Source organism: Halichoeres trimaculatus, unplaced genomic scaffold (genome assembly GCF_033239565.1).
Source record: "Halichoeres trimaculatus isolate MK-OKI-2021-1 unplaced genomic scaffold, fHalTri1.1 fHalTri1_scaffold_15, whole genome shotgun sequence".
Lineage (NCBI taxonomy): Eukaryota > Metazoa > Chordata > Actinopteri > Labriformes > Labridae > Halichoeres > Halichoeres trimaculatus.
In genome coordinates, this window is record NW_027437193.1 from 27,289,556 (window position 1) to 27,306,988 (window position 17,433).

Here is a 17,433-nt window from a genome sequence, read left to right on the forward strand (position 1 = left end):
CACTTTTATACACATATACCTGTATACACTTATACATATGCATACATAGGTACATATATTTACAAACATACACATTAACTTTTGAATTGACAAAAAAAAATAACTTTATGTAATAAGACTAAGAAAAATTAAGACTTGAATATTAATAATATGACTTGGAGGATGTTACGTGCTCTAATTTTTTTACATATTTAATATTATTATCATTTTGTCATTTTGTATGGGGTTATTTTATTCATATATCTTATAAATGGCTGCCATATTGAGTAAAGCATATCAGTCTTTCAGGCTAACTTTAATTTCCTCTAGCTTCAAGTGGTTTGTTACATTGTAAGTTAAATGATCTGGAGAGCAGAGATTTGTGAAGTGTGAGGACACGTATCTGCAGATCATCAACTCCCTCGTAGGTCTGACTTGGCCCACTTTTGAGGAGACTTTTCTGACTGAAGACCTATTGATGATGTCTAATGAACAGGGATTTTTCTTGTGTCCCACAAACGTGACCTGAAAAAGCGTGTTCGTGTGTGTTTTGTGTCAGGTATAATGATGTGTTGCAGCGTTGTAAGGAGCTGGACAGCTGGACTCAGGACCTCTCCCTGCCCAGTGTCGTCTGGCTGTCTGGACTTTTCAACCCGCAGTCCTTCCTCACCGGTAACACGGTTTCTTGCTTAATGAAAAAAAAAATCTTCATTATAATGTTTGTGGACCTCCTCTCACACCATCTGTTGTTTGTTTTTAATCATGTCATCCTGATTTTCCAGCTGTGATGCAGTCTCTGGCTCGTAAGAACGAGTGGCCCCTGGACAAAGTGAACCTGACGGTCGATGTGACGAAGAAGTTCAAGGAAGAGTTCAACCAGCCTGCCAGGGAAGGAGCGTACGTTTATGGGCTCTACATGGAAGGTAGTAAAATCTTTTTTACAAGTGATCTTTGAATCAAACTATTCATGTTTCAGCTCTTTCTTTTTTAAATGAGCGAATATTCCTGTTTTCATTCCCCTGTTCACTCTGTTCATACAAAGGAGCGAGGTGGGACGCTCAGGCAGGTGTGATCACAGAGGCCCGGTTAAAGGAGCTGACCCCGGCCATGCCTGTCATCTCTGTGAGAGCTGTGCCCAACGACCGCCAGGAGACCAGGAATATTTACGAGTGTCCGCTCTACAAGACCAAGATCAGAGGACCAACATATGTCTGGACTTTAAGCCTTAAAACCAGGGAGAGGCCAGCCAAGTGGGTGCTGGCAGGAGTCGCCCTGCTGCTTAGTGTGTGAGAAACATGGACTGTTTTCCAAACTGCCCACTACACTAATAGTGCTGACTGTTTTGGCAGAAATTCAGTTTGTAGTAGGCAGTATGCAAAAACTTCCAGATCCCCGAATGTCCTACTGATCCAGGAAAATTTCTCAGTATGCAACGGACCAGCCTACCTGGCATACTGTTTCCCACAATGCACAGCGCTAACACTTTTTGTCTATGTGGGTGGCAGATTTTGGTGAATTACCGCCATCTACTGGAAATGAATTGGCATTACGACTACAGTACAACAACACTAACGTTAGACAACCTGTGAGACAGAAGTGGTGATGAGAAAGAAACACCTGTAAATCTTGATGCTTTTGGCTGTGAAAGAGTATTTTACTTCTACAAATTCATTAAAGCCTGCCAGCTGTGATGATTAACAAAACAACTAAAATGTCACAATCTACCTAGAGTTTGTTTTCTACATTTTAAATATAGGTAAAAAAAAAAATCAAATTCCAAAACTTAAAACCAGAGTAGTATACTACAAAACAGACCCAACAGATCGGTCATACTACATAATACAAGCAAAAGCAGTAGGTAGTATGCAGGGCCTTCTACATACTACATTCATACGTAGTATGCAGTATGTAGTATGTAGTAGGCGGTTTGGAAAACAGCCATGGGTTACGATTTTGGCCTTTAAAGAAATGAAATGTCTCATTTTTATTCAGATCAGTACAGGGTTACAGGAATTTTTTATGTTGGAAACTTTCTTGGGAAATTTTTGGAAAGTAATAGGAATTTTTCAGGAATTTGGGGGAATTTATATGAACTGCATTTACCTGGTCATAAACATGTTTAAAAATGTAACATTTTGGTTTGTTATAAGTAGATATGCAAACATGTCAAATATGATATTTTTTAAATCAAGCTGACAACAAGAAAAAAAAACTTAAATTTCTGAGACAAATTTTCCCTGGAAATGTTAGAAATATTCGCTTAAGTTGACAGCAACAAAACTTTGAAATTTTCTAAAATTCCTGAGCTAAAAATCCAGTGGAAATATTCAAGAAATTTTTCTGAAATTTATCATAAATTTTCATCCTTTGCGCCCCGGCTTCAGTATGACATATACTTTAAGGAGAAAACACAGACATGGGACAAGTTTCTTTTCTTTTTATTGAAAAATGATAAAATATACAGAAAGAAATGCCAAAAATTCACACACTACATCACAGTTAGAACTGATAGACTCAAAGCTTGTTTGAACGAATCAAATCTATAAACTAGAAGATACTCTACAAGCAGGAAAAAATATCAGACGATGTTGCGTCATTAGAGCGCCGTTCAAGTGTGTTATTCTTCTAACACTTGTACCTCTTACAGTGTGTTACGCAGCAGTTTTAATAGCACATTAAATTACACAGGTGAAGTCGTTTTGATGCTCCTTCATACTTCACAGTACACATGGGTAAAGTGTTCATTCAATAAAAAAATTAACAAAAGAAATGTGTGTATGCCGCCTCGGTCTCAGCTGTAGACTCTAACGCACGTACTGGAGCTCAGACGACGTACATGCTAACAAACTGAACAAACCTGTCTAGTTGGGCCTCTATGTGGGTCTGTGTGTGTGTGTGCGTGTGTGTGTGTGTGTTTCTCTGTGTTCTAGTCACTGTCAGACCAGTCGAGCTCCATCATGTCCATGGCTGCAGACGCCATGTTGATCTTGGTTCCGTGCCGCACGCTGCAGCTCTTCAGAGAGTTCTGATTGGATGACGCACGCATGCTCACCTGCACCCCTGAGTGCCCAATGACCCCCACCTCACCCCTGATCTTTTGGCTGATGGCCTCGCTGCGATCACCTCTGACTCCCTGAACCATGACTCCCATGTCACTCCTGCGACCCCTGACCCCCACCTCGCTCCTCACTCCTTGACCCACCACCTTCATGACTCCCAGGTCGCCCATGTCCATGTCTATGTCTCCTATCCTCTCTATGTCCCCGATGTCGTTCATGTCCAGGGACAGCATGTCCCCCAGCCCCCCCAAACTATCATGGAGACCCTTGAACATGGTTGGGAGCCTCCCTCCCTCCAGACTTCCCTCCATCCCTCTGTCATCCAGCCTGTCCCCAAGCTTCTCTATCTCCCAGCCTCCCTCCTTCTCCCTGTCTCCTTCCCCCTCTCCAAACCCCCCTGAGAATCCTCGCACTATGGTGGTCACCCTGCTCCTCTGCATCCCTCCCCTCTCCCTGTCCCCGTCCCCCCACGTCCTCTCCTCCCTCTCCACGACACCACCTGGGAAGCTCCTGAGCGTCACCTGCACCCTGCCTCCACTGTCATCTCTGTCCCTGTCGCGCCCCCAGCTTTTCTCCTCCAGGGTCCCCTCCTCCCCTTCCTCCTCCTCCTCCTCTTCCTCATCTCCAAACCTGCCCTGCAACCCTCGGATCATGGCGTGCAGTCTCCCACCATCGAGTGAACCCATCCCCCTTTCCAGCACGGCGCTGCTCCCTCTCTCAGTGTCCCCATTGCTGAGGGTGCGGAGGAGACAGCTGACGCCGGCACTGCTGACCCCGGCGCTGTTGGAGTCCTGAGAGTGGGAGCGGAAGAACGAGCCGGAGGAGCCGATGGACATGGGTGAGAAGAACTGAGGTAGTCAGAGAGAAGACAGTGAGATGGTGAAAAGTTTCTGTTTCGTGTTGTTTTCAGCAGCCTGATGAGAGTCACTCTTCTCATACTCACTGGTGAGATGTTTGAGCGCTCCATGAGAAGGGACGTCGGGCTGGGCGACATGTTAGACCTCTCCATCAGCCGCTCCTCCCACAGCCTGAGCCTCCTCTCCCTCTCCTCCAGCTCCTTCTCTTTGGAGTAAAGTTCCCTCTCCAGCTTCCTGAGTCGCTCCAGTGTTGACTCAATTTCACACCTGGAGGGTGGAAAACAAAAACGGAACATCAGTGTGACCAGATGGGTACTGAATCAGGAACTTTTATAGGTACCGTACGAATTCCATCTGTACAGAGAAACTATTCACATTAAATCAAATGGTACCATGTTTAGGCACCTAAACACGTCCTGTGACTGTGAGGGAGTAGAAGAGTATGTGATTTTCTATGCTGAACATAAACACAGGATTACAAGCTTATATACAGAGAAATAAATGTTCTAAATTAAAACATCTTTGAGATTTTATTTCTTAAGAAATGAATATTTATAACCACCTTAACACACAAAAGTATCGTAAATTGGTACCATTGGATATCTTTACTAATTGTCAGGTACCAGGCATCAGTACCGAATCATTTTAAATGTGAAAGGTACCTTAAGTATGACAGAGAATCTGTTCTCTGGTGAAACTTAAAGCATTTCATCACTGAATATCATGTTGTTTCAAAATCAGCTTTATTGGACTAACAACTGATTCACCTTTGTCATTTGTAAAACTGACGACTTATTAAAGTGGGCCACCAATATTTGGTCCTTAAATGTCTGCAGCTGCAACACATGTGCAAATAGAAAATCACTCAGAGAGCGCAGACCTCCTCCAAGCATATTGTGATTGTCAGCAACACTTTAGTCCTACTTTAATGTTATACTCCCTTTCAGCAGACTGTCTGCTACACTTTGGTGTTAGTCGCAGGTTTGTACCATAATTTTTTTCCTGACAATGTTGAAAATTATGATAACCCAGTACATATTTCATATTCCAGATCTTAGTATCCAGTATATTTCCAGGATCTGGATCGTACTTTAACATCTTTTAGGAATTATGGTGACCTATTTTTGTGTTGTTTTGCAAAGCGATCCGACCATTTATGGTGGAGTCATATACACATATGGGGAAAACGGCCCTATCCTTCAATGATAAAGAATCCTTTAAAAAAGTCCTGGATCCAGACAGTGATCCGGATCACCTCAAAAATTTAATCATTTCTTCCTTCTTCCATTTTGAACATTTCCTGAAAATTTCATCAAGATCTGTTTGTTACTTTTTGAGTTATGTTGTTCACAGACAGACAAACTCTCCCAAAAACATAACCTCCTTGGTGGAGGTAAATATTACCCACATTATATATCATGTGATGACTATATTAAACACAAAGAACTGTTTTGGTCTAAATTTACTGTTTCATGAATTTTTAATAAAAACACTTTTAGATTTTGTATTTTTCTAAAAATTAGGCTCTGATGTTTGATGGTCTGTAAGACTCTTTAGTTTGATGTCTATCCTAAAATATTGTTCAACATTTTGAGACAAAACTTTTTAATTTCTGTTTGACATCCTATTGCAGAAGAATCACTGTACGTTGATTTTATGATTATAGATCCCTGTGTTCTTTTTAATGAAAAATAATCTAGATCTCAGTTGCCAAAACAAGCCTGGAAGTATTAAATAACATAGAACTTGCTCCTTGTTTAAAATTCTAGCATTTTCCTGTGGCAGGGCTGTTGATTTTAATACATGAGAGATAAGAAAAAAAGTCCTAAATGTTTTGACCAAAAAGATGTCAAAGCACGCTTGGTCTCTTTGATTAAACTCCTTTTACAAAAAGACCCAGGCTGTTGAGGTTTAAATATTAAGCTGTAATACCATCTCTCACCACAAGAGGTCACTGCAGAAAGCGGTGAACTCCCATGAACCTTTATTCACAACACAATCAACACTTAAGGCAACTAAATATAGACAGATCTGACGCACAGCCATGCCTCCTCCTGTGTTCCTTCCATACCGCCCCGCTCATTCATCTCCCCCCTCTCCCTGCCACCTCCCCTTGCTCAACTTTTTCCACCCGTACCCAAAACTTCACTCAGAATTGATTGCCTCGTTGTACTCGTGTTAAATATGCCCAGAATCTCACACCTTCTCTCTCCTGCTCTGTCTTCCAGCCCCTCTTTCTGCTTCCCTCTAACCTTTCTGTTTCTCTCAGGTTCAGTCTTTTAGATTTCACATGCACACGTTACATTTTCCTGCTTCTTCTCTTCTGCAGCTCAAACCTTGTCCTGTTCCCCCCCCCACAACCCCCACCCCTCACCCCTTGTCGCTCTCCCTGCTGTGGGGTGAGGGCAAAGAGGAGGAGTGGAGGAATCTCTTCCATGGACTCGGTCCAGGAAGCTTATTATAGACTGAAGTAGAGCACAGGGTCACACATCCAACTTCTCCCCCGAGCTTAGGAGTCCACAGAGCTGTGTTTGTATGCATGTGTGTGTGCACGTGCATGGCTATGTTGAATTTTGTGTATGCATAGTGAGTCTTATTTGGAGTAGAGTAAGCCGGAGACTGCATCTGTCATCCTGAGCGGAGACCAAGACTATGCTGTATACACTTATTAAAAGAACCGTCGTCAGGGACATCTACATGTGTGTGTGTTTGTGAGTGTGTGTGTGTGTACCTCCACTGGTCCTTGTTATGTAGGAAAGAGTTGCACTGGTCCGGTAGCCGGCTGTCATTAGCCATGGTCTCCAGAGTAACCAGCACCTGTTTAAAGTGTGGACGCTCCTGCAGATATATGCATGCATGCACACAAATCAAATAACCAGCAGAAACACACATTTATCATGTTCTTAAAATTGAAGAAGTGAGGCAAAGGAAGAGTTATGAGGACACAAACGTCTTTGCTCACCTTTGGGTCTGCTTGCCAACATTTCCTCATCAGCTCTGCAAAACTTGCTGGACAGCTGGTGGGGATGGTCAGCCTCTGGATACACAGACACAAAGACACTCAGATAGCGGCAGCAGAGGCCTTTACTTTCATCATGAAAGTTGTGTCCTAAAATCTTAACATTAAAGAGTAACTGAATACGCTTCAAAGAATTCAAAGGCCTTGAATATCTTGAATAAATTTGGTCAAGTAAGAAGCAGTCCATAAAAATGTCTCCTCCTTGGATCAACAGTCTGGTGTAGCGATTACACCCTGTGTACAGAGGCTGCAGTTTGGTCCCAGTCTTGACTCTTTGCTTGCTTCCTGTTTCTCTTTAGCTGTCCATCCAGCAAAGGTTGAAAAGCCCTACAAAACTTGTCAGGAATTTGAACTGCTCGTGAACCAGTTTGCTTCTTTCTGACCTACAGAAGCCAAATAAACAATCAGCAACAAGACTGAGAATTCCTGTATCTCAGTGACAGAGCCTGAAACTGCGGTGGAGGGTCAGAGTCAGTCCAGACGATTGTAAGCATGATATAAAATCATCTTCCAAGAAACAGATGGTTTGGTGGGCAGCTTTGGTCCAGTTCCTACCTGCAGCCCCTTTACCTCATGTCACACCAAAACTCTCTCCTGGTCCCACTTCCCTCCATGAATAAAGGCAAGAGAGCCCCAAAACAGCAAATATTCTCAATGCCTGACATATTTCACTCATAAGAAAACAAGATTTTTTTTCGTCCAAAAAAGGCTGCATGGTGGCGCAACGGTTAGCGCCATTTCAAAAACTTAAAAAATTAAATGAAAAAAAAAGTTAAGAATTTGCAAAAATTTGCAAAACATTTTGGTTTTTTTATTTAACTTTTTAAAAAATAAAAAAACACATTTTTTTAATTAATTTTCAATTTCAAAGACGAATTTTAAAAAAATGGCAAAAATAAAAAAATATATATATTTTCAAAAATTTAAATGAGAAAAAAATCATGAATTGTAAAAATTTCAAGAACATTTATAAAAAAGAAAGTTTGACATTTTTAATGTTTGTGGTTTCAAAAATTAACAAAAATTTAACAAAAAAAATCTGCAGTTAGCACAAGGGCCAAAAAATTGAGGAAATGTTGACTATGTTAGCATCACTAAATGTTGTGTTGTAGAGACAGGTTTCTCTCTTCTTGTCCTGTCAGCTGTGTTACTGGGATTTTTGAGCCATACATTAAATTTTGTCTAAACTGTGATATAAATGATGAGGGACATTTCTAGGGAGCTTAGTCTGACATAGAAATGTTGAATAACTCTAAATTCAGCAGATGATTCAGCAAAAACACCGCTGAATGAAACTGTAGAAGTGTAGAACAGCAGGGCTTTACATCTCAGGTCAAACGCCGGCTCTTTTGATGGCAGCATGTTAATTAACATGAGCTAATAGGCAGATGCATAAGAGTATTTAAGATCAAGTAAAATTATGTAAGAGTGCATCAGAAAAGTTTCCTGCTGAGGTTTTATGAGATTTGAGAGCCTCTGGTGTCACCAAAGGTCTAAATGAGCCAAAGCAGCTCCATAGTACACTGCACTAAATGGAAACACTCACTCCAGGGATTAATCCCAAAATATCACCAACTCTGAACCCAGAGAGGGCAAGAAAGAGGGTCAGGAACAGAGGTAAAGCAATAGAGGGGAAAAATCAGAGGGAGACTGGGAAAGACAGAGAGGGAGGGAGTTATTTAGGGAGAGTATTTGGAGATTAGCCAAGAGCTACGCAGGAATCATATTCTCAGAGCTGTTTGTTGGCCCCCTGTGTGTTAGCATGTGTTTTTATGTGAGGCTGCTGAAGGGATTCAAGCACGTTGATAACTGAAACACACACACTGAGTCTAACTGCCCCCAAACCCCCCCCCCCCCCCCCCCCCCCCCCCCACCGCAGGTCTCATAAAGCTCTTGAATTAACTGTCCTGTCACTGAAATCTTTCCTTTTTTCTCCTCTGACCGTCCGTATGTCTCTTTCTCTACCTCTGGCTTTCTTTCTCACTCCCTCTCTCGTCTCTCGTAAAGGCTGTAGCTGAGGGGGGGGGGGTGTCTGGCCTGGCTCCACTGCTGTGTATCCAGGCCTTACAAGAGCACAGAGCTGACATCAGGCCTAAAAATATCCAGCCTCAGCCTCACCAGCTCGCAGTGGAAACCATGAGAGCATCACATTGTTCCTCCAGCCTCTGCAGACTCTGGTGCGCCTACATGCTGACACTGGTGTTCACAAAGGTGTGCTCATGTCTTTCTGGAGACGTGAGGAGGGGGAGGGAGAGGGGAGGGGGGGGTTACCTCTTGTTTTTCCACCACTAGCCATGCAACCTGCAGCCCTTCAAACCCTTTGAAAGGAACCTCCCGAGTCAGCATCTCCCACAGCACCTGTCAACAGAGAAAATTGGTTAGGGTGATTTGATAATCCACATATTAACCATATTTACGATCTATGGTAGTTTACAAAAAGAGCTGTTTAAATGTAATCTGTAAAAAACTCCCATCTGATTAAATCTTGATTCAGGTTGGATTACAGGATCAAAATGCAATAACATGTTTAAACTGCTGAAAAAATAATCCAACACAGATTATTTCATTAAAAGCAACAGATAAATTCAAACTGGATTGAACTTTTCTAAACCAAAAGGTCCACCTCACATTCTTCAAAAAGAAGCATTTCTTAAATTTCCCACACAGAGACGACATCAGATCTGAGCAGCATTGATTCCTGCCATAAATTCATCCTTGACCTGTGTTAGTACTCAGCTCCACGACAGATATTAATTATCTCACCACGCCATAGGAGTAAGTGTCACAGGTCTCAGACACAGGCAGACTCTGAATGACTTCAGGAGCCATCCAGGGGAAAGTGCCCACCACCGTCATATGGGTGGTGTGGGACAGGAACTTAGACGCTCCAAAGTCACAAATCTGAAATCCAAACAGGAAGAAATAAACAGTTTCACTGTGTGCATGAACTGATTAAATGTTATTATCTTCTGTGTAAGAACGTGTTTACAAACCTTCAGCACTTTGTCTGCTGTCATCACCACTGTAACAGAGAGAGAAGAGGTCAAAGTTAAAATAGTTGTATGCTGAAATAATGTAAGACGGAAGGAAAATCATATTGTTTTTGTTTTTTTTGTGAGTTACCGTTGCGTGACTTGAGGTCTCTATGAATGACTTTGACTGGAGCTTCTGCGTGGAGGTAATGCATCCCTGTGAGAAGATGCAGAGAAGCATTAATAAGAAGCTGACTGTATGTGGTTTTCCTCAAGAAGCTCAATTTGATATAATAGCAAAGGAACTCCATTGCATAAGGAAAAGAAAACCATATTTATTAGCTACAGAAATTAGATGTTTGAACTTGACTTTAGATGCAAAGCTGATGAAAAAACCTGGCAGATACCTCAAATTAAAAAAAGTAACTCACCTAAATGTCTTGAGGAGTTCAACAATAAAGCTATAACATTAATTCCAAGTTGTTTTTCAGGTCAGATGAAGGATTGTTTAGTGAACATGAAATCTAATCCTGATATTCTGAGCCAGACCCTGAAGTGAAAACACAGGCCTGTGAATTCGGTTCACATGGATCCCGGCTCCTTTATTAAGCTGATGAAAAAATCCTTATTAAAAAAACTTGTGTGAAACTATAGTTATATCTTGGAGTTGACTCTTGAAGCTATAGGTAATAAGTGTACATCACATTTCATTGTTACATTTATCCTCCTGTCTCATTTGTGTTTGATTCTTTGGCACCACAGGTGGTACCAACTGTACCAAGTAAAAAAGTAAAAGCATGTTGCAAATGGCAATAGATAATGATAACTAAGAAAATTTTTTAAAGAAGAAGTATTTTGCTTCTTTTTTACAAATTTTATTATCCTTCTTGTACCCCTGTAGTAGCTTTACTTGATTAACAGCTCATAAAAACTCTATTTTTCTCTCACTTGTGTTTCCAAAACCCATATTTTAGCCCCTGTCTGAACACCTTTTAGCAGCTGTCTCTTTAAGGCTCCCTACTCCACAAACCCCCTTCTCTCTGATTGGCCAGCCCTCTGAGGGCCTGGTGAGGGAAGAGCTATCGGCAGGCCTTTGTGTTTGAGGCCCACCCCTCCAGTTTATTTTGAAGTCAAGAGATCCTGGTGCAATGACTTCATCATTTCAGCAAGATCTCATGAAGAGCTTGTGAAAACCTTGTTCTTTTTTTTAAATAAAGAACAAGATTAAACAGTTTGCAGATGGAATCAGAGATTTTTCTACAACATATGAATATGTAGCTTTTTGAAAATCTCCACAAAATACACAACACCCCCTCTTTAACCCTGGTACAGACAAGTGGTGATCATATCAGTATCTCTACCTCTACTTCCTTATAGCTTAGTAATTAAACAAAGGTGTTTTTTTTTCTCATTGTGGTTTCCCAGGTGTACCTTTGGCTATCTGTATGGCCCACGTCATGATCTGCTCCATGTCCATCTCCTCACTCTGCTCACTGGACAGGTACTCGTACAGAGACCCTCCACTGGCATATTCTGTGATGGAAACACACCCACACACACACACACACACACACACACACACACACACACACACACACACACACACACACACACACACACACACACACACACACACACACACACACACACACACACACACACACACACAGCCAACGGTCAGCACAGGAAGCTACATTTTATCCATGCACTTCACTTGTCTAAAACATGAGCGCATCAAAATGTAAGTGGTATCTAGAGCTCCGCCCATCACACAGAATGGAACAGTGGAAACACTTACAACATTCACACACTGACCATCTAATCCAGATTATCTTTGACTTTTAACCTTTTCTTTTTCCCATTAGAAATGACAGTTCAAAGAGGCATGAGGGAAAATGAGATAACATCTAAGTGTAGGTACAACGCAAACTCTTTAACTACTGTACTTTTTATTTTCAGTAATCACTGGACTCAGCTACGTCATGAATTGTTGCTAGACAGCTCTATCGCCGTGTGTTGTGCTTAATCCCAACCGTATGACCCCATCCAGGATTACTACCACATCCAAACATGCTGGTCTCAGTTTCAAATGTCCTGCCAGGAAACACAGCAAGAAGCAGCACTTAGACTGTACACAGACACTTCAAAAACACACACACATAAACACCGTCCAGCCATCAGGGCATGTGCTAACGTGTCCCCAAGTGGCACATCCAAGACTGGATACACACCAATAAAACTTAAACACGAGAAGAGCTGTGTATGGTCATACAGCTGGAAGATAAAAATATCTGAATCTGTGAAAGACTGAGGGACAAAAACTGAGATATAAACCACATGTTCAGGTTTTCTGTCCCCGTGAGGACATCCAAATGAAGCTCATAAACGCACACACACACACACTGACACACACACACAAACTCGTGGCGTCTGACCTGTGACAATGCCATAGTTGGGAGATTCCAGCACGGCTCCATAAAACTGAATGATGTTCTTATGACTCAGGACACTCAGAATCTCAGCCTGTAGGAGGGAGGAGAGAAAAAGTGAAACTGAGGCAAAGACAAAACTTTAATCTGCAACTTCTCACTCTTTTCATATATCAGACGTATGCTAGGTTATGTAATTTTGCAGAAAATACTTTTTAGATCATCGTTTACTGACTACAAACTTCTGAATTTAGGCCGTAAACTTTCCTGACGGTGTTTCTCTGAACTGAAGTCTGACCCTGTTTCATTCCTCAGGTCGCCTCTCAGAATAAAGACTTTCACACCGCAGTGACAAACATGTCGTTAATCAGAGCTGATGTACAGGTCATACCCTCTGTGTATGTGGAATATACTGCTGTTACCAGGCAACACAATAACCATCAGTAAATCCATGAGAAATGCTGTAAAAATATCCAAATAAATAAGTAGTGAAGCATCAAAAAGAGATATTAATTAAATAACTTTGTCGTCTTTGTGTGAGGAAATCAGTGTGTACAGATAACTTAAGTGTGGAAAAAAAGGCATTTATACAACTTTTACTGAAATTACTTTGACTCAACTATTACTCATCATTATGTTGTTGCTTTATATAAAATGGTCAATCAGGGTTTTTTTTCATAATTAAGAAGAAAAACTTACGTTAGCACTTTTCGAAAACAGGCTAAAAAGTGTTTACAGGTCTCTTGTATGTTGTTGTTTTTTTTAAAAGAAATTATGATAATTCTTATAGTTTTAATATTTATGATACTGTTTTTTGAGTTTTGAGTTTAGGTCAGTGTATGGAGAAGAGAACAGGGGGAGAGTGGGAGTGACATGCAGGAAGTGGACACTGGTTGGAATTAGAGGATTATGGCCTCTGTACATAGGATGTATGACTCAACCACCAGGCCAAACCATTGCTCCCATTGCTTAAATGTTTGTTTCTTTTTTTAAGGAATTTGTTCGGGCTTTCATTTCTTGATTCAAAGGGCAACACAGTAGGTGGAGCAGGAAACAGGATGAGAATGGGGAGCTAACCCCACAAGTTGGGTTCTTTAGGCCCATTTATTCTCCCTTTAAGAACGAATATGTATCTGTCCATTTCAAACTGATGTTACCGTTACTGCTCACATAAGCTGCGTTTCCACCGAGCAGTCCGGGTTGGTTCAGTATGGTTTGGGACGGTTTAGTACGGTTGAGCCTGATCCTGTTTGAGTTTCCAAACCGTGCCCCCTTGTGGTAGGCGGCCCGTAAGCCGGATTCCGAAAGTTGCATGTTAAATAATAGCGTGACGTTGTAGCCGTGCAACACAGTGAGCCCCGATTATAGGTGCAACGAAGAAGAAAATGCGACACAAAGAGCAGTGATGGAGGACATACAGCAGCTGTTTTTCTTCATGATTGGCATGTGGTGTTTTGTTACAAAGCGCAACAAAGCTTTGTTTCAGAGAAGGCTGCGTGCTGCGAGAAGAAACTCAGCCGAAAAAACAAGACGACTTTGGGCGATGGTGCTTAGTAGGTCTGATGTAAAGGACAACAGCACAATAGCTCTACAGAAACGACAACGCAGAAGGGTAAGCTATACTTCAACTTTCTGGTGTAACAGCGTACTTCCTCTTTAGTGTTTCTACAAGTGGTCTGCCTAAAGCGTTAACAAAACAACACAGAACAACTTATCAACGTTTTTTGATCATTGTAAACTAGCATTGCCATTTTTGAGCGACACGTGCCCTTAAAAGTATTGTTACTCCTTAAGTCTTAAGGGGTCTCTTTATTGTTGTGTTGTTGTTAAACCTAAACAATAAAGCGCAGCACAACTGCTGCTGAACTTGCATTTAATGTGATTCATTAAAAGTTCTAAGGTACTTCCGTACGTCCTTTACGTTGCCATTGCAGTTAACCGATACATCCACCGGGGGGAGCAGCCCAGAGTCAAAAGTTTATGACAACGAAACTCAAAAACAAGCATGGCGACTGTGGAGGAGGTATTAATAATGCTTGGCTTGCATTAAAAGACCAAAACAGAGGCAGCGTTGTAGCAGGCAGTGGTCGGTGTGGCAGTTAAATACATCGCAAAAGTCCTGCCATTGTTATTTCTTCTTCATGTCTCACTAAAGCTTTGAGTTGGGTAACAGCAACAGTGCCCCCACAGTTTCCAGTGGTACTGCTCTGTTTGGTCCGTATCCAAAATGAACGCAGAGCATGGACAGAAGGCTCCCTCTGTATCTGTATCCACACGTGTCATTTAGCATAAATGGGCTAGAACCATAGGCCTTAACCATAGGGCTTAACCCAGGCCACCCGATCCGTTGAGCCGTTGCTAGCTCATGAGCTACCTGACATCCAGGCCAAACCATCATTCCAGTGCCTTAAACTTTTAAGCACAAAAACTTCATATAGCAGGAGATAAAAGGTAAACACTCAGAATATTTTCCTGTTTTAGTGCATTTTTTTGTTTTGAGTGCACCCAAACTTTAGCATTTCATAAGTTGGTGTTTCTGCTTCCTACTGAAGCGATTCAGGAACAGCAGAGAGCTTTGCACATACACTCCTCAGGCAGGTGCATTGGATAAAGACAGAAAAGTTTGTCTTTCTGTGTTTTTTGAATAAATTTTACTGTTTACTATTAAATAAATTGTATTAATAGATATTTTTCTTTTATTAAAAACATATTAATTAAATACATTTTACAATCTTTTTTTAAAGACTTTTTTACACAAATTTCACAATAAACAATATTGTTTATTGTTATTATTAATAAAACGTTCAGTCATAGACCAAAACGTTGCAATAAAGTTTGTCTTCCTGGAAGTTGGCCAGTGTGTGGAGACCTTGATCTGATTGAAGTGTTTCAGAAAGATCTGGCAAAAAATTGTGAGCAAATATGCACAGTTTTGAGATAAGCTATTGCAACATTCAGTCATGAAATGAGAGTTAGGGTGATCCATCAGTGTATGTCTGCCCGCCCTGCATCTGCTGTGTGTTTGTTGGAGTATGTTGACACTTCACATTAGCTTGTTTAACTCTGTCTGCTCAACTATAACATCATTTCCATCTCATCCACAGGTCACCGGACTTCAAACTGTGTCCTGCCGGTAACCTGGAAGAAAATAATGTGAAGAGGACCATCAGGGTCACACTCAGGGAGAACCACTCAGCCAGATCCAGAGTGCATGAAGCCCTGAATGACCACACACCTCGCCCCAAAGCACAATAGAAGGAACAGAGGGGCATAAATAAATCTTTGCTCCATCCACAGAGAGAGTGGGAGGAGGGAGGAGGGGGAATAGGAGAGGTATGTTTAAGATAAACACACATTCAACGACAGACAACAGGGGAGGAGGGGGAGGCAGGGAGGGACAGAGGGGTTATGGGAGTACGAGTCCAAAGAGGATGAGGAAAATTAAAGGAAACTGTTTCATTTTGAAGTTTAGAGGAAAGCAAAGAGTTCATGACCTTGAAGTTAAGACTGAGGATCTGAAAGTGAGTCTGTGTGTGTGTCCTTACCTCTTTGTCAATTTTCAGAAGCTTCTTCACAGCCACCTCCTTGTCTTGGGAAATCCAGAGGGCTCTGTAGACGCTCCCGAAGCTTCCTCCTCCACAGTTCTCATAGAAGAGCAGGTCCTCATGCTTTATCTGCACAAACGACGAGCCAGGGGACGACATGGCATACTGACTAGCTCCAACATACACTCATTCACACACACACATACACAGGCACTCTCTACAGCCACAGACGTTGAAGGCTTCACCCACCAACTCTCCCCCCACCCAAAAAGTTTCTCAGCACAGCTCAGAGCAGGAGCAGGAGCAGAAATAAGAGAGGTGGAGAAGTTTTCCTCCACAGGGTCAGAGTGGATGTTGTCAGTCAGCAGAGCAGATTGTCGGGGAGAAGAAACCAGAAAGTGCTGGAAAGAGAGAGAGGAGTCTGGCTCCCAGTGAGTCAGAAAAAGCTGAAGCCCCCTGTCAGGACAAGAGTAGGTGAAACAGTGCCTCACAGTGGTGATCCAGTGTAACTACAACACAGACACATGGACAGACAGCGTGGAGATGAAGGGGAGGTGAGTGCCTGAGTGTGTGTAAGTTACGGTTAGTCGTCTGTGTGTGCAGTCTGCCTGTAGCAGACACTGTTCAAATATGGTCACTGGCATCTAGGGCATTCCTTCCTCCTGGATAACTGTGGCTATATAAAGCTCCCCATACACTACACAAACACTCACACACACACACACTCACACACTCTTGCATAGGGGTATACAACTCTGACCTATAGCATGTCAGACATAATAAATCAGCCAGCAACAACCCTGACTTCCAGAGACACTGCATCTAAAAAAACACACACAAGGCAGTGACAGTGTGTGTTACACAGCCTGACAGGAATTACAACGTGACATCATCAAGCAAGTTAGCTGTGCTGACATCACCGAGCAAGGACAGGTGAGATCAGCTCAGGAAAGTTGGGACTCTTCAGAGTTGTTGACAGTGATGGAGGACAAGAGGAGGCTTAACAGTGATTCATGAGATAAATAAAACAAGGCTGAAAGTGAAGGACGGCTACAGTAGTGGCCGAAATGAGTCATTTGGGCCATAGTACAACCATCGACACGGATGTGTGACTACAGCATGGCACTAAGGAAATAGGTCATGGAGTTAACTTACTCAGAGGGGTTCATCCTCTGGGGAAAAGACATGACCTTAACAGTAAGCCTGTCATGACTTTCAATATGTTGCTCACAAGTGGAAGTTACTCTGTGAAAGCTCAGATTAAGCAGGTTAAACTCAGAAGTTAAGGAGCACATCTCATACAGAGACCTTGTTGAAGTGGTCTCTAGTTTGTCTCGCAGGCTGTCTAATAAATGGATGTAGTCACCCTGACGTCACCTGTCTGTTACTAAAACTGAGTTTTGAAGCAAAACAGCTGGCGCAGCCATATTGAGAATGGGTGGGTTTCCACACTAACAGCTATAGGGCGCCTGTCAGTCACGTGGACTGAGCTGTGGCTCTGACTGGGCGAACTTGCAATTTCAATGTCTTCTAAACAGCTGAGTAAGAAAAAATTCACCCCTCATACAGTGTG

General features: G+C 42.1%; 2 protein-coding genes across 2 annotated transcripts in view; one reads left to right on the forward strand and one right to left on the reverse strand.

The window, feature by feature from the left end:
• Nucleotides 1–2,458, forward strand: part of dnah9l (dynein, axonemal, heavy polypeptide 9 like) — a 50,764-nt gene extending 48,306 nt beyond the window's left edge. Inside the window, exons 85-87 of the mRNA XM_074688503.1 lie at nt 539–651; nt 762–902; nt 1,022–2,458. Of these exons, the coding sequence (XP_074544604.1) occupies nt 539–651; nt 762–902; nt 1,022–1,269 (502 nt within the window). The 3' untranslated portion in view covers nt 1,270–2,458. The remainder of the gene's footprint in view (nt 1–538; nt 652–761; nt 903–1,021) is intronic.
• A 447-nt stretch (nt 2,459–2,905) lies between these two features.
• LOC141804292 (uncharacterized) lies at nt 2,906–16,246 on the reverse strand. The gene is made up of 11 exons (XM_074688640.1): nt 15,861–16,246; nt 12,322–12,409; nt 11,318–11,419; nt 10,038–10,103; nt 9,908–9,936; nt 9,678–9,815; nt 9,186–9,272; nt 6,858–6,932; nt 6,627–6,733; nt 3,982–4,162; nt 2,906–3,886 (listed from the first exon to the last, which is right to left on the reverse strand). Exons 1-11 carry the CDS (start codon nt 16,017–16,019, stop codon nt 2,906–2,908), a joined length of 2,013 nt encoding a protein of 670 aa, XP_074544741.1. The 5' UTR covers nt 16,020–16,246.
• Nucleotides 16,247–17,433: the final 1,187 nt, after the last annotated feature.